Source organism: Chanodichthys erythropterus, chromosome 16 (assembly GCF_024489055.1).
Source record: "Chanodichthys erythropterus isolate Z2021 chromosome 16, ASM2448905v1, whole genome shotgun sequence".
Lineage (NCBI taxonomy): Eukaryota > Metazoa > Chordata > Actinopteri > Cypriniformes > Xenocyprididae > Chanodichthys > Chanodichthys erythropterus.
Genome location: NC_090236.1, coordinates 45,135,102 through 45,157,368, shown reverse-complemented (window position 1 = coordinate 45,157,368; position 22,267 = coordinate 45,135,102). Strand labels below are relative to the sequence as shown.

At 37.1% G+C, this 22,267-nt stretch overlaps 1 protein-coding gene across 1 annotated transcript in view; it reads right to left on the bottom strand.

The window, feature by feature from the left end:
• The window catches only part of snap47 (synaptosome associated protein 47), a 129,312-nt gene that overhangs the window by 65,717 nt on the left and 41,328 nt on the right, over positions 1-22,267 (bottom strand). Inside the window, 2 exon segments of the mRNA XM_067363646.1 lie at positions 12,411-12,526; positions 13,178-13,680. Of these exon segments, the coding sequence (XP_067219747.1) occupies positions 12,411-12,526; positions 13,178-13,680 (619 nt within the window).

The window sequence follows — 22,267 nt, the reverse complement described above, 5'->3', positions numbered from 1 at the left end:
TGTTGCTAACACATTGAAGTTATTTAATTGCAAACGGATTTTGGATATCTCAAACGGTTTGGCCGTGGCGAGGCAACAAATTTATGGCAAGAAAAGGGAAACAAAGTGTTATAACTTCTGCATGCATTAATTGATTTTGATGAAACTTCGGCTTAGTCTTCGTTGTACAAGGCTGATCACATGGATGTGACTATTGTGATTCAAAGTCATAGCGCCACCAGCTGGAAGCAGAAAATGTGTCACTTTCAGCATACATTGAGATCACCCTCTTATTTTTACCTGATTTGCTTCAAAATTCATCAGAATAATGTTAAAACTTGGCACATGTAATCCTTTGAAAATGGGCAGGGAGGAGGGGCTCTATAGCGGCATCTTGTAGTGCAGTAAATGTGGAGTGAATTAAACGTGCTCGAAAACTCATGAAACTTTGCACACGCGTCAGAAGTGGTGAAAATTTACGTCTGTTATGGGTTTCGGAATTGGGCGTGGCAAAATGGCTCGATAGCGCCATCTAACGTACAGCCCCCGCTCGCTACATTACACTAGAGTTTTGAAATTCGGTACACACATTTATCAGCCCAGTACCTACAAAAAATTCTCTTGGAGCGAAATCCGAAAACCGAACAGGAAGTCAGAAATTTTGAATTAATTCACCGTTTTTTGCATTTTCCAGACGTTGTACTTTAACGAACTCCTCCTATAGATTTAATCATATCAATGTCATTTTTGGTCAGTCTAATCTAAAGACCTTTGTGACGTTAAATTGGGAAGATCTAGAGTTTTCACTGAAGGGCGTGTCCGTGGCGCCCTGACAAAGTTTGATGTTTTTGCCATGAAACAGCAAGTTGTTGTAATTCAGACAAACAATGTCCGATCTGCCCCAAACTTCATGTTTTATTAGAGTCCTGGCCTGAAGACATCATCATAACAATATTCTGTTACAGTCATAGCGCCACCTGTAGGCAACAGGAAATGACATGTTTTACTCTGTGATTAACTCCTCCTAGAGATTTAGTCAGATCAATGTCATTTTTGGTCAGTCAAATCTAAAGGCCTTTGCGACATTAAATTGCGAAGATCTAGTGTTTTCGCTGAAGGAGTGTCCGTGGCGGCATGACAAAGTCTGATGTTTCGCCATGAAAAAGGAAGCCGTTGTAACTCAGTCATACAATGTCCGATCTGCTCCAAACTTCACATGTGTGATAAGAGTCCTGGCCTGAACATATCTATATGCCAATATTCAGTTAGTCATAGTGCCACCTGCTGGCAGCAGGAAGTGTGGCAGTTTTACATGATTTTGCCATAATTCTCCTGTATTTACTCGCTTACATGCATGTTGCCCACTGTTCGCTGTTTTCCTGAGGCCAACGGGTGGCGGTGAGCCCGGGTGCGAGGGCCCTTTCATCGGTGCTTGCAGCTTTAATTAGGGGCCAAGCCCCGAAGGGGCTGTAGCTCCTATTGTAATTGTACGTTTTCCCTTTTATTATTATTCTTCCGAATGGGAGTCTATGGCAGCCCTATCAACGGAACATGAGAAAATGATGAAATTTGGCATACTTGTAGGGATGGTCATGTCTAGAAATCTGACCAATTTTGGAGTCTCTAGGACCAACTCTATAGCGCCACCACCAGTTCAAAAATTCAACATTCTAAAGGTTATAACATTTGAACCATTTGCTCTAGAAAAATGTAATTTAGTACATCTGATTTGGCTCTTCATGCTGATGCTATTCAACATATTACATTAAGTCTCCGCCCATTACAGTAGCAGCCATTTTGAAAAGTACAGTAATCTGTTTTTTCGCTACTCCTCCAAATTTTGTCCAATTTTGTCCAAACTTTGATCAGATGATCTTTGATCTGAGCTGCACAAAAATGACTGAACAGATTTTTTGTAATCATATATGTTCAAAAGTTATGTTGTCATGAAGTTCACGAGGTCGACCTGAAATTGCTATAGAGGCTGTATCTCGGCCAAAATTTGAGCAATCGAAACAAAAATTGGTACACTCGATCAATACCATGATCTGAGGTTCCATGCCAAATTCGGGAACAGCGCCACCTACAGTTCATGAGATCTGAAAAATGGCTATTTTGGCCAATAACTTTTGAACAGTTTGTCAGAAAATCAAGATCTTGGTGTCTATGGATTCATGGGGCCATGCCGAATCCGAGGATATATATTTTCTCAACATTAGATGATACACATGTCCGCCATTTTGAATTTTGTCATAAATTGCAATATCTTTTAAACAATTTGACATATCTTCACAAAAATTGGTACGTGTGACCTTTAGAAGGTCCTGAAGGTACCTGAGAAGATTCAACACAGCGCCACCTACTGTTCCACAGATATAATGTTTTTTGCAAAAACGCTTATAACTTTTGAAAACATTTTCCAAAATGTGTATGCTTTATGTCATTTTATTCCCTGGCTAACGCCAATTCCAACGATGTGTCATTTGTCATTTTCCTTAAATGTCCCTGTCCGCCATATTGAAATAAATGAAAAACAGTTTTTTTGCTACTCCTCCCACAAATTTTGTCCAATTTTGTCCAAAATCAGCTCAGATGATCTTTGGACCGAGCTGCATAGAAATGACTGAACGGATTTTTGATATTCGCTACCATTCCCAAGATATTCGTCTCAGCATAAGACAACAAACACAAGCGAGGTCATATTCAAATTAGCTTAGCATGCTAAATGCTTATTTTGTACAAATTGCTTCTGTTCCTGATATGGAATGTTTCTGTGAATGATCTAAACTAAAATTTATAAATATAACATATGGTGCATTTTTATAAAAATTCTTGATTGTGAGTTCATTCTCATGAACTACTAAACTTCGACAGCTGTGTGACACTGCCTGCCCAGTGGTGCAAAGAGTTGAGTGACAGACACGTGATCCAGAGACTGTGGGTTCGAGTCCCGTGTGGGTTAACTTTATAAAATAGTTTGTAATGTTGTCATTTCAATTCCTTTATTATCCAAACAAGTATTGTACCAGTCTTTCTTCTTTTAATTAGAAATATATCTATTTTTATTAATTCTATGTTCATTTTCATCTCAGCTTCTGGTCATTTTGAGTTCATTCTTACCTATATTTCTGAACCAGCTGTTTTTCATGTACATTCAATTTCTGCTCTTTTTGCTCTTCTTGCTCTGCATTGCACTACATCTCAGACATTTGAGTGCATGAAATGTATGCTGTGTTGCTCTTCATTGTGAGTTCATTCTCATGAACTACTGAACTCTGACCGCTGTGTGACACTGTCTGCTCAGTGGCGCAAAGAGTTGAGGGACAGACACATGATCCAGAGATTGTGGGTTCGAATCCCACGTGGGGTAACTTTATAAAATTGTTTGTAATGTTGTCATTTCAATTCCTCTATCATCCCAAGAAGCTTCTGGTCATTTTGAGCTCATTCTCACCTCTACTTCTGAACCAGCTGTTTTTCATGTACATTCAATTTTTGCCGCACTGCACTACAGCTCAGACATTTGAGTGCTTGAAATGCTTGCCGTGTTGCTCTGCTTTAAAAGCTGCTCTTTTTGCTGTGCTGTTCTGCCTGCAGTGTTGCTCAGCATGCTGTGCTGTTCTGTTTGATGTGCTGTTCTGCTTACAGTGCTGCTCTGCTTGAAATGCTGCTCTGCTTGCTGTGTTGCTCTGTTTGCGGTGCCTTCGGTGCTTGGCCCCGCATTGCTGCTTGCAGCTATATTTATTATTATTATTATAAATACGCGTTTCGGGGCTTCTCTCGGGAGACTAGTGTAAATTGGCCCATAGCAAAGCGCCATCTGCTATTTTGGAAGAGGAAGTTGCTCAACTACATTTGTGAGAAAATCTGCCTGCACACATTTGTGAGAAAATCAAGCCGAAAGATGATATAAAAAGGCAAGTGTCTTACAATCGTAACAGACAGGTGTGTGTACGTATGCACCAGATTTGAAATATGATGTGAAATGTGATGCAGACTTAGATTTATTTATTTATTGTAAAACACAATACATATATTTGTTACTCCTCTGCATTTTCGGAGCGGCATTTAATAGACAGAGCCGTAGATCAGAGCCATAGGCGATTCATTTGCGATATGAACGCGATATTTCATAGCTTGTCAGTGATCTACGGCTCTGTCTATTAAATGCCGCTCCATTTGAAAACAGGTGATGGCGATTTAGCGGTAATCAGGGAACCGGCTTTACTGACAAATGCGCATGACAATAGCATGCAATATATTGCCCAGCCCTAGGTGGGTCACGGGTGGATGAGAGATAAATCATTAATGTGTTGATTTTAATAAAGTCACAGAACTCTCATTTGGTAAAACACAAGGAATGTGCGTCACTTTCGTTTTTAACGACAACGTATTTCTATTTAGGGAAAAACAATCAATCAAGGTAAGCATATGCCTAGAGCACCTTCTAGTGGTCATTATATAAAACACAAAGGACCCCCCCAGTTTGAGTTTATTTAAAAGCAGCCTACTTAAATTTGATGTGTTACCATATCATCATGCTTAACCCTCTGGAGTCTGAGGCTGATTTGGGGCCTGGAGAACTTTTGACATGCCCTGACATTTGTGCTTTTTTCAGTTGTTCATAAACATATTAATGGAAAAAGTGTCATTACACTGTATTCAGCACAAACTAGGCTACAATAATATGTGAGGAACATGTATGTACATGTTTGTGTTTTTGAAGGAATAACATTTATGCGTGGTTGTTGAAAAAACAAAAAACTTAAGTCACTGAAATAAGGCCAAAAAAAGTATAATAAATCTGTGTTCATAAGACTTTAGGGTATTGGAGGTTGTAGACTAGAGTTTTTGCTTCAAAATTATGTAAAAATTATGCTGCCTACTCCTTCATATTTAACAATATATTGATTTAGTTTTTGTAAGACACTTTTTGCCAAGAAACACAGTATGCAAGGAGGCGTGAATCACCACTGAAAATGGGCCATTCTCACCTGAGAAGACAAAAGAATTGGATAGTAATGAGCTGAAATGACTTGCATATTAATGAGGCATTTCAGTCAGGTAGGCTGTGAAAAAAAACCTTCTGTGATGTCTCAAGCTCATTATGATATATGAAACATACAGAAAAATATTATTACAATATAAAGTAATGGTTTTATATTATACTTTAAAATATAATGTATTTCTGTGATGCAAAGAGTCTGAATATAGGCTTTTAGTTTAAAAGCATGCACATTTGGAGAAATATTGGATTCTCATATGCTTATGTCAATTTTCTATACAGAGGAGTTATTTTTATTTAATATTCACTGTCATTACTATGAGCGCTGGTGTTTTCAATTCATCCTTGAAGTCGGAGGGCGCTCTGTGCATTTTAGTCCACAAATTCATCTAAAAGAAGAAGAGGCTATTCCATGAATGGAGTTTCCAATTCATACAGCAGCAGGAGGGCGCTAAAGAAACAAAAACTCATCTAAACTTCATCTGTAGAAGACAAGTAAACAGGAAGTAACTGCATGTCTTCTAGAGATCGCTAACCATGACTTTTACATCCAGATAAACACTTTTCAAGACAATAAATACACGATTGAGATAATAAATGCATGTATTGACTGAATTAGCGTCTGAATAGCGCTGGCTCCGTGGGCGTGGCCGCATTAGCAGATAATGAGCTGAATCACGGATTTCTGACATGGCTCTCTTTTCATACAGATTACATAAACAAAGAAGGTTTGTTTTCGATTTGACTTACATGATTTAAAACCTGACATCTTAACGTTTTTTTAGACATAAGTGTAATTTTTTTGTCATTAGTATTCACTAAGTTACAGTTCATTTTCTGAGAACTATCAGATTGGAGTTCGTTCAGAGGGAGAGGAGAAATCACGCATCATGTTAGTTTTCTTTATTTTACAAAAAGCACAAAATTCTGTTTTTACTCTGAGTGTACACAAATGAAAGAAGATATTCCACAGATTAAAATGGTGTATAACTCTTAATTGTATGTGCAACATTGACGGAGTATTTTGAGTCTCTTTCACACTGATAAGAAAAAAACCACGGTGGTATCGCCGGCGATACCGTCAGACCTCAGAGTGTTAAACACTGAGAATTTGAATAATTATTTTGTGATGATCAGGTGCAGATATCTAAATCAGAGAATATTGTAGGTTTGGGAAGTTGGCGGGTGGATGATTTATTTTTAACAGCGGATTTGGGAGATGTGAGCCCTATTTAAAGTTCAGGTACAATACTTTTTCTTTGTTCAGTTTACACACTGAATATATGTTGGAGCTCTTAATTTTGAACTCTCATAGTGCATCAGATTAATGAATTATCTTTAAAATGTACAAAATTTTCTAGAATAAAACGAATAAAACGTTTATCATAGGGCCCTAAAAAAATGTAAATTTTTTTGTTAAACTTTTATTAAATTGTTGGTAAATTGGACAAGATTCATTATTTAAATTAATTAGACATGCTTTTGATTACTAAGAATTAATTTAACTATTAAAATGGAGCCAAAAATAAATAAATAAAAAGGAATCCAGAAAAATTAAAATGGAAAAAAAACGAATTTAGGAAAAAATAAAATGGAATTTGGGAAAAAATAAAACGGATTTCATAGGGCCCTACGTGAGAACAAAACTCTCAGCTCCAATTAGCGCTGGGTTCTTTGGGAATCTTTCCCTCACAACCAATGGCTCCATCATTGTTGGACTCTGTTTTGAACATAAAAGGCTGAACAGTTTCTGACATTTTCAGTGAGTCTGCGTCTGCAGAGGCACCCCTAAATGCCAACATGAGCTCCTGAAACTCCACCCCCTTTTGAGAGCAGCAGCTCATTTGCATTTAAAGGGACACACATAACAGAGCGTTGTTGCTCACTCTCAAAAAGTGACAAATTTAACATGCTTTAAAAAATTATCTGTAGGGTATTTCAAGCTAAAACTTCACATACACACTTTGGGGATATCAGAGACTTTTTACATTTTGTAAAAGTGGCTTTATACCACCCCTTTAACGTGTTTGCTTTTATTGTTTCTCAACCCCAAAACCATACTGAAAAGTGATATCTATGATTATCAATTATCTGTGGTCATAGCAATAATATTGTGTTTTGAAATTATTCAACACAAAGAGCACCATTCCACACAGCCCCATAATAATGCACTCAATGAAAAATGGTTGACTGTTTTGCATCAGTGTTTATGCCTGAATTCTGAATACCGTGCAGCACCTCAGCTGAGCACTGAGAGGGTTTTACAGCTGGCACTGCGACCGTCTGCAGATGACAACACTGAGACCATATGTCTTTTTTTTTTTACAGGCCCCAGTTGTGTCACACTGTAGTTTAAGTATGTTCACTCAGTTTTTTTTTTTTTTTTTAAATTCCAATTTGAACAAAACCGTAACACTTAGTGTCACACTCAAACATAACTTGTCCCAACCCATTAGTCCTGGGGGACAAAAAATGTACCTAAAATTGTGCAGCTTGTTGAACAGAGGTCTACTGTTACTTTTCTAAACAATCAAATTGCCTGTTGAAAAAAAATCCCACATACATGGAGAAAACAGCCACTGAGGGACCAGAATATCATAGGACAGGCTCTTTTGAGCCTGTATGCAACCACTTAGTAATGCCCAAACATCCAGCACCAGATACCCTGGTGTTATTTTTAACTTTTTAACTTTAAACTTTGGAGCCATGTGCCATGCTCAATGTAGATTGAGATTCCTTATTTTCAATTTAAATAAAATGCTACAGTTGTCACGAAGATGAAGACGGATGAAGACAAGGGTACATGAGATCCAATACAAAATGACTTTAATTACACTTTAAACGGAAAGTGTAATAGTGTGTCCACATATACACAAACATCAACTGACAACTGAAAGTGCACAGGGAGGAACTTAAATACATGATGGTGATGAACTGAATGATGAGCAGCTGTGATGATGATTAGAAACAGATGAGTGTCCATAGAAACAGATGAGTGGCAGGAAACAAAGACAAAGAACACATGTGACTGATGAATACAAACTAAAAGTCGATAAAAACAGATCTAAGAACAAACAAAACAGAATACGTGTGACAACAGTTTGAACTTTTCCACTATTCAATGACAATTCTTAAAGTAAATGTGACAGGAGCCTACTGCTGCTGTACATGCATTTTAAACACTTACATTATGTTCTTGCTTGGTCCATGCAATCAATGCACATTCTTGCATGAGCTAGGTTTTCTAGCATATTTAATTCAGCTGCTCAGGTAATGTCAATAGTATGACCCATTTTAGGGGCAGCCAAAATCACAACATCACCGCTTTGCATCAAAGTGGCCTCACATTCAAGAAAATTGCTGTAAAGAATATTGCACCTAAAATAATCATTTAACGGATTATTAAGAACTTCAAGGAGAGAGGTTCAACTGCAGTGAAGAGGCCTCAGAATGTCCAGCAAGCACCAGGATCATGTCAGCTATGGATCATGTCACCATCAGTGCAGAGCTTGCTCAATATTGGCAGTGGGTGTTTGTGAGCGCATCTGCATACACAGTAAGACGAATGCCTGGTGTCAAGAGGGGCACCAAAGAAGCCACTTCTCTCCAAGAAAAACATCAAGGACAGAACTGAAATTCTGAAATTGAAAGAAATCAATTCCTTGATTTTCAAAACTGAAAATCAAGGACTGAAATTCTGCAGGAAGTACAAGGATTTATAAGCAGCAGACTGGTGCAAAGTTATTTTCTCTGATGAAGCCCCCTTCCAACTGTTTGGGACATTTGGAAAATTGTTTGTCCGGAGAAGAAAAGGTGAACACTACCATGAATCCTGTGTCATGCCAACAGTGAAGCATCTTGAGACCATCCAAATTGATTTTCATCCAAGGCAGTGCACTCTCTCACATTTCTGCCCAAAAACACTGCCATTAATAAAGAACGGTATCAAAACGTTCTGCAAGAGTAACTGCTCCCAACGATCCAGGATTTGGTGATGATCTGTGCATTTTCCAGCATGATGGAGCACCAAGTCATAAGGCAAGAGTGATAATGAAATGGCTCGGAGAACATTACATTGACATTTTTAATTTGCGGCCAGGCAACTCCCCATATCTTAATCCCAAAGACAACATGCGGTCAATCCTCAAAAGCCGAGTGGACAAGAAGCAGCCCACAAATTGTGATTAACTCAGAGAGCTAATAAGCCAAGAATGGATTGCCATCAATCAGGAATGGGCCCAGAAGCTGATATAGGTTATGAAGAATGTAGGATTATTACTGAACGAAGCACATTAAATGACCAAAACACTCCACATTCTAAAGAGAATCAACTAATTCCCCCACCAAGACCTGCATGAATCATTTAATTGCTGAAAGATCCTGTTCTCCAATTTCTGCCATTTGGAGACCATTGACTGTAGGGACAGATCAAAAAGACTCTCTCTCACTTTGTTGACCTTAAGGAACAAATGGATCAACAAACTTGGATTTGTGACACATCTTGAGATTAAAGTCACAGCAGGCCATCATGAATGTTTCTTGAATCTCCTTCAAGAAACATTCCCTTATTGCCCAGCTTTGCATTTCAAAAGACATTCCAAAGTTTCCTGGCAGACAGTAAAGCTACTCTTTGGGTACAAAGACAATTTAGAAAATACTGCCAAAAGACAACTTATCACCAAAAACACCACATTTCATATGTATCAAGTATGCTTCTATTTTGTTTTTGAAACCTATGTAATTCTTTCTGTGTGTTTTTAAACGTTGATTACAGGTAAATTTAAAAGAAAATCTACCTCAATTACAGAAAGCGTGTACTGTTTGGTATGGTTGTGATGGATGAATGTTTGTCAGTATTTTGGTGTAAAATTGATTTATGTAAAATGTACAGCTTTTGAACTAGCAAAGTTAAGTTCTGATCAAAATTCCTAAAAACTTGAGAACAAAAGGACCATATGGACAATATGTTTATTACATACAAGAACAGGAGAACTGGGCGTAGGACCCACCCAAAACCATATCGGATTGGCTAAAACACCCGGAAAGGCAGAACCAACAGACTGTTCAAAATACGATGCCATGCATTGGATTGTGGCTTTTGCTTTCACTTTCAATTGTACCTTTTTGTCTTGGCCTTCGTTAAGTCGACGGACCGACCATCGACCTGACTGCACGATAAACTTGTCCAAGAATTCACTCAAACCCTGCAAGAACCTTCGTTGAACTTCACAGACAAAGACTCGCCAAAAGTCCTTTGTTCCAGCAACTCGAAAATTGATTTTGGATCATTTTTAATCAAAAAAAGTTACGGACTGCAGCTTTAAAGGTGCCATAGAATGAAAATTTGAATTTAACTTGGCATAGTTGAATTACAAGAGTTCAGTACATGGAAATGACATACAAGTCAAAGTCAAATTTATTTATATAGTGCTTTTACAATTGGTAATTGTTTCAAAGCAGCTTTACATATTAGAAGCACAGAAAAAAGGGAAGTGGTTAAAAATAAGCTGTACAAACAAGCGTGGTAATATGTAACATATACAAGAATGGCATATACAATGTCGGCTGACTCCCAGGGGTGGAAAAAAAACCCTAGGAGAAAAACCCAGCGTGCTAGCACTGGGAAAAAAGTCCTAGGAGGGAAAAAAACCCTTGGAAGATATATAATATATGTAAATGGATATGGAGATCAAAATCTGAATTATACATTATAGAGATTAAAAAGTAGATTATATATAAATATATGTAAGCGGATACGGAGATTAAAAATCTGAATTATAGATGCAGCCAGAAATACAGTGAGTCTCAAACACCATTGTTTCCTCCTTCTTATATAAATTTGATTTGTTTAAAAGACCTCTGAAGAACAGGCTAATCTCAACATAACACCGACTGTTACGTAACAATCGGGATCATTAATATGTACGCCCCCAATATTTGCATATGCCAGCTCATGTTCAAGGCATTAGACAAGGGCAGCCAGTATTAACGTCTGGATCTGTGCACAGCTGAATCATCAGACTAGGTAAGCAAGCAAGGACAATAGTAAAAAATGGCAGATGGAGCAATAATAACTGACATGATCCATGATAACATAATATTTTTAGTGATATTTGTAAATTGCCTTTCTAAATGTTTTGTTAGCATGTTGCTAATGTACTGTTAAATGTGGTTAAAGTAACCATCGTTTCTTACTGTATTCACAGAGAGAAGAGCCGTCGTTATTTTCATTTTTAAACGCTTGCAGTCTGTATAATTCATAAACATCTTCATTCTTTATAAATCTCTCCAACAGTGTAGCATTAGCCCGTTAGCCACGGAGCATAGCCTCAAACTCATTCAGAATCAAATGTAAACATCCAAATAAACACTGTACTTGCGCGATTAGACATGCTGCATGATGAACACTTTGTAAAGATCCATTTTGAGGGTTATATTAGCTGTGTGAACTTTATGCTGTTTAAGGCAGTCGCGAGCTTGGGGGCGGGGAGCGCGAGGATTTAAAGTGGCCGCAGCCTGAATTGCCGCATATTTAATGATTCCCCAAAATAGGCAGTTAAAAAAAATTAATAAAAAAAAAATCTATGGGGTATTTTGAGCTGAAACTTCACAGACAGGGGACACCTTGACTTATATTACATCTTTTGAAAACGCGTTCTACGGCACCTTTAAGCAAATGAAACTATTGTTGAATTGCTAGTATACCAATTCTCTCAGGATGCGGTCAAAGAAAATTGTTAAAACTTAAACAATTGGGGAATCCATTTACCTCCAAACAATAACCTCACCATTTTCCTGTAACTGAATGAATGTGTGTGTGTGTGTGTGTGTGTGTATTTTTGGTTAGATTAATTCAGTAGATTTAGTTCAATAAAGCCTTGTTTGATTTTCCATACATACAAGTGTCTTGTGTTGTGCTTACCAAATTGCTGCCTTGAACAAAGTTCACGCTACTTTGCTCATAATCATAATTAATAATCATAACAAAATATTATTTCAGTGGCCACAGGATAATATTTTGTCCAGAATTGGTAAAATACTTTAAGCTTAATTTCTCAGTGAACGAATAATTAATAAAATACAGAAATTTTGATTCTGATCATTTGCGGTTAATACGGTTCTTATTCAGTGTAATTTAATTACACTTTTGATTAATTATTTGGGTTGATTCCTTCAAGAAGAAGGGTCAAAACTGTAAATATTTACTCTTTGCATATATTTAATGTTTTTGTCAATAAATGCCTTTAAAACTTATGAAATGCTTATCGTCGTTTTCCATTATAACATAGAAATGCTACAAATACTGACGCAGCAAACTTTGTGAAACACAAAATTTGTCACTGCCAAAAGTTTTGCCCATTACTGTACTGTTGAAGATTATCTGTATTTGTCTGTGTAAGAAATGACAACCAAACTGATCTCAAACCTGTTTTAGCTCCTGTGCCTCTGCCTCAGTTACAGTGGGCTGAAGCACATGAAGTTGAAGTTGTGACAGTTCACCAGCAGGCACCTCCACTGGCACCTCCGTTTGCTGTCCATGACCTGAAGTGACACAGAATGAGCTCATACATTTCCTTGAGATTTGTTGTTAGGATTAGAAAAATTTTGGTAAATATTAACTAAGAAGCGCACAATGGGATCTCTTTAGGGATTTAATGACCTTCACTAGATGTTGGAGCATGGCTGCCACCATGTGGTAGAAATACCATATGACTTTCAGTGTAATGTCAATCCATTGTCAGAATTTAAGAGTTTTCTTATGTGCAGCTGTAGTTACTATGCTTGTAAGGTATTTCTGTATTGATATTTAAATATCACAGTTCAGTGGTTATCAACTCTTGTCCTGGGGACCCACCGCTCTGCACATTTTGTTTGTCTTTTTTATTTAACACACCTGATTCAGATCATCAGCTTGAAAGGAAAGAGCTCCATGAACTGAATAAACTGTGCACAAAATATTAATACAAAATGTGCACAGCAGTGGATCCCCAAGAGCGTAGAGAACAACTGTTCTATAAACTGCTTGCTCTTTTTTTTTTTTTTTCCACTTATACAAAAAGAAGAATACAATGGGCAAAGAAACAAAGTTTTGGTGGCTAGCTGCAAGTGGAGAATCGTTTGAGTAAACAAAGTTTTAAGAATACAAAATTTATTAGAATTAGAAATGGTAATTTACTGTCATTTTTTTATCACCTGCACTCCAAATGTTTCCTCCACCTTCTGGGCTTCCTGGTCTGGTTGCCAAAGTTGCTTGAAATGCTGCATAGTCATGTGTAATCTCAATTTTCTTCTTGTACTTCATCTCCAATACAGATAAAGCTTCAGTCATCCTGGCAGAGAGAACTCTAAAACAGATGTCAGGTTTCCCAATGAAGCGATGACGAACACTGATCTCGTAGGGGCTGTGCACATGGATATCGTCCACCTCTTCCTTCTCAAAGCAATGAAGGAGCTGTCCATTTGCATCTTGAACCTCCAGAGAAGAGACCAAAACCACCAGGCTACCTGGTTTCATGTTTCCAGAGTTTCCAACACGGGAGACAATAGCTGGAATGCTGATTATGACTTTTTGGCCCTTGCCTGAAACTTTAGTATAGGGCACTTTGGCAGCTGCCTCAGACTTGGCCTCCTGGTGGCTCTTCCATGGCAGTTTGCCAAAAGGCCACCAAGACGGACACTCCAGTTCGGAGAGTAGTCTGCACAGAAGAGAATCAATATCATCATTAAATGTAGGACTGCATGACTACAACTAAGTAATTCATTACTTTAAATACAACACATGACTGTGGAATGTTGCAGCTGTTGAAGACACCTATCAATGGTGTATAGTGACAGTGGGTGTTCTTGCCCTTACAACAAATATAATTGACATTCAATTCATTTAGCATTTAACCAAAGCTACAACAAAGCGATTCATCTTAAGGTTGCAATAACACAAGAATTGCTAACAATGCAAAGTTTCAAAAATTGTGTAGAATAGACAGACAGACAATGATCATGTATCGACGATAGCCAGAGATATTGTCAAAAGCATCAAATCTTGGCTATATTAAGAGGATTTGGCATTTCCAATTAATGTAGGCCTGTTACATTCAGTCTATTATGATAATTAGTTCCAGCTTCTTTTATTATTAAATTAGGATAATAAAAAAATTAGGCTATTAGCCATCTTTGAAAATGTTTTAAACATTTTTTAGGTCTACTATACAATGAATTATAGGCCTTAAAATTAAAATTATTAAGAGTGTAGGCTATAATATTTACTAACTCCGCAGTCACAAATGAAAATTAAGCGCAGCTTTACTTCAAGCACCGACTTTAAAAAAAAAAAAAAAAAAAAAAAAAAAAACCTGTTTAACATGAAATACTGTTATTCGCATTTGTTTCAGAAGCCTATGCACTGCCACAAGAGAAATAATGGAATAAATTAAGACAGTTATATACTATAACAGTTATCAGCATATTATGTTGAAATTCGTCTGAGAATGCTCCGTTAATGCAGCATCAGACAGCTCCGTCACTTTTTACTTTCAATTTCTGTAGTTAATACTGACCGAGGATGAGACTTTTTCACCGGCATACCTCTCGCGCAAAGTGCGATATCCATTGGCTCCCCTTCTTGTTTTAAAACGGAAAGATTTCCAATATCATGACGAAGGCATCCAAACGCCAGTGCCTGTTGGCATACATCTTTACAACTAAAGATGTGAACTTGCGCACGGCTTAATGCGTGTCAACATTGCACTGTGCATGTGCCTCTGAAACTTCTGAATACGACTTCTGAATACTGACTGTTTCAGTGAAACCGCACACATTTATTATTATTATTTTTTTTAATCGGATAGCATTTCGTCCACACGGATCCGGCATTTTCAAAAGGTGAATCCGGTATTTTTTGAAACCGGGTCCCAGAGTGGAAAAATTTGAAAACGCTGCTTTGGCGTTATCGTGTTGACGGGGCAATCCGTATATTTTCTGAAACGATGATGTCATCACCCCATGTGTCGACCCTAATCAGACGCGCCAACACCGCAAAACAAATTTATCACATTCTATGGTATTTATTGGGGTACATTTTAACTAACTTGTTCAAGAATTTATAATATATAATCTATTAACCCTTTCGCACGTAAGTTTCAAATATTCTGTCTGACCCCCCCAGCGTGAGTTTTTTTAAGGCGACCGTTATTTAGAACATGTCGCTTTATGGTTTCCATGGTGACGCGTCATTGCTTGTTAGGTGACACACCGCAGCACTGTATGAATGATGATCTGCTTTCATTTAATTTTTCCTTTTTTATTCAAAATATTCACAAATTTGTTAAATATAACATGAAATATCTAATATTCCGATTGCCAAATATGTGCAAGTGGATGTGTTTTGCTGTTTAAACACCTTTATAATTATAACAATCGCGTTAGTTGAGCCATATGAGCGATGGGCGCCGCCATGTTAGTTTGCACCACGCAGAGAATCGGATCTGTTGGATTTACAAGCCGTGAATTTATCCACTTCTCCCGAAATACATTAAAGTAACTGTGCCTGTGAACTGGGGAAGAATGGAGTAAGCTTTTAAGTTACTTTCACAATGTATATCTGATATGAATTAAACGTGCTGTCAAGTTATAATGGAAAGGGTTATTTCCGCTTCTATAGACATCGTGTATTTAACTCTAAATATATTGTTTAGTTAGTACTCATGTGAATTTAAATGTCTGAAACCTGAAATGAACATTATTTGGTTGAAAACACTGCATATGTGATATGAAAAGCACTGTGCGCGTCCGTCTCTGGTTTAGCGCCAGTTAAAGCGCGCACGAACATTTGAATTTGGCAGTTGATCACGTAATGCACTGAAGGTTCTAATCACACCGGTGTGATCGTACACTCCTGGGGCCATGCCAAGACTGATCACACCGGTGTGATCGTACGTGTTAAAGGGTTAAGGCAATAGATTTAAAAAAGAGAAAAAAAGTTAACACTGCCCTAAGCATGCAATGAGGAGCCATCAATGGTCTAGCTGTAATTATATCCGTATTTCAACAAATGCTATTGTTAAACAATTACAAGAACTACTTTTCCATAAGGCCAAGTACAAGTTAGAATCACAGATCTTCTTGAATTATTGACTAAACTTCAGTTGGCTCTATTCCAAGAATTAACATGTTTTAAGTAGATAGTTTGACTTCCCATGGCACTTTGTAAACAAGTAATTGTTAACTATAGGCTGTTACTTTATTGCAGTTGTGTTACACTCTAAAAAATGCTGGGTTAAAAACAACCTAAGTTGGGTTAAATATGGACAAACCCAGCAGGCTGGGATAAAGGGCACCTATTATGCCCTTTTTCACAAGATTTAATATATGAGTCTCTGGTCTGGTAAAGTTACCCCACAAATTTGCCCCTATTTGGGAGTGAGCAAAAACATGCCTTTTACTATATTACTATATTGCTGGCTAAAAAAAAAAAAATAAATAACCCAAAATTGGTTGGAAAAAAAGTGGCTGGGTGAAAACAACCCAATCCCTGGGTTTGTCCATATTTAACCCAGCATTTTTAGAGTGTATCAACCAACTTTGCATGTGTGGACCATTTTGCAAAAATAAAGCAACAAACAAATAAATAAAGAGGGAGCAAACCCAAACTCCTCACAACCGAGGGAGACAACCAGTCCCCCATCCCAAATGGAAGTGAACAAAATAGTATATTTTTAGTATATATAGAACTAAGTATATTACCCTTTGAAAGTAACTTGATACTACAAATAAAGATTGCATCAATTACATAGTTACACCAGTAGGTGGCAACAAATGATAGTTAAAAATGTAATTGTCATTGATTCATTCATTACAAAGAATTGTTCAAAAACGTTGATTCATCTATGAAACAAGTGACATCTTTATAATAGAGTCATTGAATCATTTATTCAAACAGATTTTTATAAAATAATAAAAAAAAAAAAAAATATATATATATATATATATATATATTATTAATTGTCTATTCAGAATCATGGGAGGATTGTGAACACTATTTTTAAAAATGTGATTATCAATTTCCAGAATCTTGCAGCTTATTGAGTAAAAATCAGCATGAGGTTCATCCGATGTTGACAAATTTGTTATCAATGGATTCATGGCCCAAGGAATCCATAGACACCAAGATCAAGATTTTCTGCCAAATTGTTCAAAAGTTATTGGCCAACATAATTTTCCAGATCTCATGAATTGTAGGTGGCGCTGTTCCCAAATTTTACATGGCCCCTCAGATCATGGTCCTGATCAAGTCTACCAATTTTTGTTTTGATTGCTCAAAGTCTGGCCGAGATACAGCCTCTGAACCAATTTCAGGTCAAGCTCTTTAACTTTGTGACATCATAACTTTTGAACAAAGATACATACAAAAAAATCTGTTCAGTTATTTTTGTGCAGCTCAGACCAAAAATCATCTGATCAAAGTTTGGACAAAATTGGACAAATTTTGAAGGAGGACTAGCGGAAAAATGGAATACTGTACTTTTCAAAATGGCCGCTACTGTAATGGGCGGAGACTTAATGTAAGAAGTTGAATAGCATCAGCATGAAGAGCCGAATCAGATGTACTAAATTTCATTTTTCTATGACAAACGGTTCAAATGTTATAACCGTTAGAATGTTGAAATTTTGAACTGGTGGTGACGCTATAGAGTTGGTTCTAGAGACTCCAAATTTGGTCCAATCACTATTCATGAGTATCTCTACAACTGTGCCAAATTTCATAATTTTCTCATGTTCCGTTGATAGGGCTGCCATAGACTCCCATTGGGGAGGAATAAATATAGCTGCAAGCAGCAATGCGGGGCTAAGCACCGAAGGCACCGCAAACAGAGCAACACAGCAAGTAGAGCAGCATTTCAAGTAGAGCAGCACTGTAAGCAGAACAGCACATAAAACAGAGCAGCACACCAAGCAGAGCAGAACATCAAACAGAACAGCACAGCAAAAAGAGCACAATTTCAAGCAGAGCAACACATCAAACACAGCAGCACAGCAATCAGAGATACACAACAAGCAGAACAGTACAGCTAAGAGAGCAACACAGCAAGCATTTCAAGCACTCAAATGTCAGTTGTAGTGCAATGTGGAGCAAGAAGAGCAAAAACAGCAGTAATTAAATATACATGAAAAACAGCTGGTTCAGAAGTAGAGATGAGAATGAGCTCAAAATGACCGGAAGCTTATTGGGATAATAAAGGAATTGAAATGAAAAAATAACAAACAATTTTATAAAGTTGCCCCACACAGGATTTGAACCCACAATCTCTGGATCATGTGTCTGTCACTCAACTCTTTGTGCCACTGGTCAGACAGTGTTACATAGCTGTAGAAGTTCAGTGGTTCATGAGAAAGAACTGACAGTGAAGATTTTTCATAAAAATGCACCACATTTTTTATTAATTTTAGTTTAGAACAATCTCAGAAATACTCAATATCTGGAACCAAAGCCATTTGTATAAAATAACCTATAACCCATAACACAACAAACACAGGCAATGTAACATTCAGAGACAAATATTTCGGAAACAATAGCGAATATCAAAAATCCGTCCAGTCATTTCTGTGCTGTTCGGTCCAAAGATCACCTGAGCCATTTTTGGACAAAATTGGACAAAATTTGAAGGAAGAGTAGCGAAAAAATGGAATACTGTACTTTTCAAAATGGCCACTACTGTACTTGGTGGAGTCTTTATGTAAGATGTTGAACGTGATCAGTATGAAGAGAGGAATCAGTTGTAATAAGATTCATTTTTCTAGAACAAAGGGTTCAAAAGTTATAACCTTTACAAAAGTGAATATTTGAACAGGTGGTAGTGCTATAGACTTAGTCCTAGATACTCCAAAGTTGGTCAAATTACTTTTAATTACTATCACTACAAGCCTGCCAGATTTGATAATTTTCCTTGTTATGGTTCATTGAGTACCATACAGGGGGAAGAAGAATAACTACAAATTTGGACATAAATGAATTGCATGTGTTAGCTTCAGATTAGACCAGTTTTAGGCACAAAGCCTAGAACAGACAAGTTCTGCATCTTTTCCTGCCACAGTACTTCATGCAGTTTGGGCATGTGTCACACTGAGTTTCGAACCCACGATGCAGAGCATTCGGGATCCATGGGGTAACACATTGAGCTAATCAGCCATGCATGTCCATCAGTCTGCTGAGTAGAGGTTTCAGTGTGAGAAAGAGTTCAAAAACAAGTTCCTTAGCATGTTCAACAAAATTACCATGCAAAGCTAAGTACAGGTGAGAATAAACTCCAAATGAGCAGTTCACATAAGAATGAACACAAAATGAACAAAAATACATTTATGTCTAATCCAAGAGAAATAAGGATTAGTACAACGTTTACCTGGAAAATAAAGGAATTGAAATGACAAAACATCACACACAATTTTAAAGTTCCCCCACACAGGACTCAAACCTACAATCTCTGTTCCATATGTCTACTGCTCAATGCTCTGCACTACTGGGTAGATGTGATCACACTGATGGTTCAAATGAGAATCAACTTAAAATGAATAGAAGTTCAAATGTGAACGAACACAGAAATGAAAAAAAAAAAAACATATTTCTAATCCTAGACGAAGAAAGATTAGAAGATTGATTATTGGGGTTATAAATCCAAATGGAACGCAGCTTGACACAATTTTATAAAGTCAGATGGGGTTAGAACCTACAACCTGATAGGTTCAGGGCTTATGACTTATCATAGTGAGCTACAGAGGACATTGTGTTCATCATCATACAGAGGTGACTTTCCAAACAAACACAAAGGCTAATTAGCTCTCACCTGATTTTTATTAACATCTAGTAATTAGTCTATATAAGGCAGTGAAACTGGATGTAGTTGTTTTTCTGTGTTCCTACAGCAGGTGAGTGTTTTTGTGGAACTGGTCATAATTTAAGCATAAAACTCTTGTCTGAGAGGTTAAATATACTTTTGACATGTGCTTATCTGTCAAACTTGAAGTAATTATGTTACTGACAGTGTTTTAGATATTTTAATTTTGTGCTCTTAAATGGATGTGGACAAAATGGCTGCTTTCATGAAGATTAGCCATGTGCTTTGTTTTACTGTTATTTAAGTGTTTGTCATAATTGGGTCTGTTGTAATTTTTATTTAAATTTGTAAAATGTTAATAGTATGTCATTTCAAGTGTCTTTAAAGTATGTTTTGGAAACAAATGTTTTAAGGAATGTTAAATTTAATTCATTCAATAATTTAATGAGTATGTGACAATTTTCATTTTGGGTGAGCTATTTTTTAAATGTTGTTGCAGGAGCACTGCACATGTCTAACACAACTAATTCTTTACTTTATCTTTTTGAACAATATTTAATACATACAAGATGTATAAAGTGTTTTTAAGCCTCATGTGTTTAATACTGTAATTGATAGCATTTCAGATATTTGCAGTGGTAAAACATGGTTTATTCTCATTGTCATGTTAACTATACTTTTACAATTGAATGTTTTGTCATTGTTTTCACACTGTTCTTTATATTTTATACATTGTGTTGAATTCAGAACTGCGTCTTGAGGTAATTTTTATTTTATTATTATTATAATTTTTTTAGTTAAATATGTTAAGTAAGTTGGCAGGTTGAAGTTATTAATGATAATACTTTAAGGCTGGACATGCTGCTTATAAAAAAAAGGTTGATTTAAGTTTAAATGTTAGAATGATGGTGTACTTTTTGACAAAATGTGGTTACTTTGTCATGCATCATGTAAATTAATTTTTATGCTACCACCATTAATAATTTGTATTACTGAAATACATGTCCAATATCATGGCAGAAAAGTGAGAACTTTTTTTTTTTTCCTAGTAAAAATATCTAAACATTATTTAATGAAGATACATTTACTTGAGATGCAACATGACTTAAGTTATTGTATATCTGCCAGTGGGTAAAGAGTTACATTTAATTCAATAGTAACACAAGATTTTTTCTTACACCACTGGCAGATTTTTTTTTTTTTGGCATACATTTAATTTTGATACATGAAGCAAGAAAATCATTTTTGCAGTGTAGTTAAGTGGAGTATTGCTGGGTGTTTTACAAAACTATGAACTTGAATCATTTAAGCATACATAATCATCTTGTATGTGTTTACAGATGCCACAGCCCAAGAAAAGGTCCCGGATCGCCAAGAAGCTCTATGCACAACGTTGTGCAAATGCAGAGGTTCCGCCGCTTCCTCTTAAAAAAATGGCAGAGGCTGCACCGCTTCCTCTTAAAAAAAGTCAAGCAGAGGTTCGGCCACTTCCTCTTAATAAATTGGCAGAGGTTCGGTCGCCTCCTCTGAATAAAAAGGCACAGGGGACATCGTTCCCCTTTAACAACCAGGGGACATCGTTTCCCTTTGACCACCAGGGGACATCGTTTCCCTTTACTGAGGGGACATCGCTTCCCCTTTACCAAAGAACATCGCACCCTCAAATCCAGGGGACAACGCTTCCTGTGGGGGAGGATATGCAGGTTCTTTTGGCAGAGGTTCGGCCGCTTCCTCTTGAAAAACTGGCAGGGGTTCCGCCTCTTCCCCTTAAACAAATGGCCCAGGGGACAATATTCCTTCTGGAAAGGGGTACAGAACCATTACCTCTTTTGAAAAACTATCAGACCTGTTACACAAGTGATACCACTGGCGCAAATTATACAAATGATACAAATGAAACAAACTTGAAACAAACCTGAAACAAACCTGAAACAAGCAAGACAAAAACCAAAAAACCTCATTTCTATGAAACTTGATGACAATGCTTTGAATGTTTCAACTGCATGTTCTGAATTTCCACAGAGATCAGTGCTAAGAGGTTCCTTTCATCAAGGTGATGCCCGCTTTGGAAATTCACGTGGCAGGCAGTGTGGAGCCATCAGTCTGACAGCGGTTTTGAGAAGCAAGATGAAGAACGTGCTGACCTGATCTTGACAGTGTCTTGGTGGCAGGAACACACCTTTATGAATCTTTACGAAACTGGGGTAACAAATGACAGACAAGTCAGGGGTAGGAATTACATTGCAGTCCATGAATTACCGAGGAGACATGTGCTGGGTAATACTGTATTTTCCATAGAGTATGCAGAGTCTCTCACTGGATTTGTTAATGTTGATGATTATGATGTAACCTTAATCAATGTGGCCATGCCACTTGATGTAGCTCTTCAGCAAGCTCTACTGAGTGCTGATGCTTTCCTCTTAACTATTTGTGCCAACACGTGCAGTTATTAAAGAGG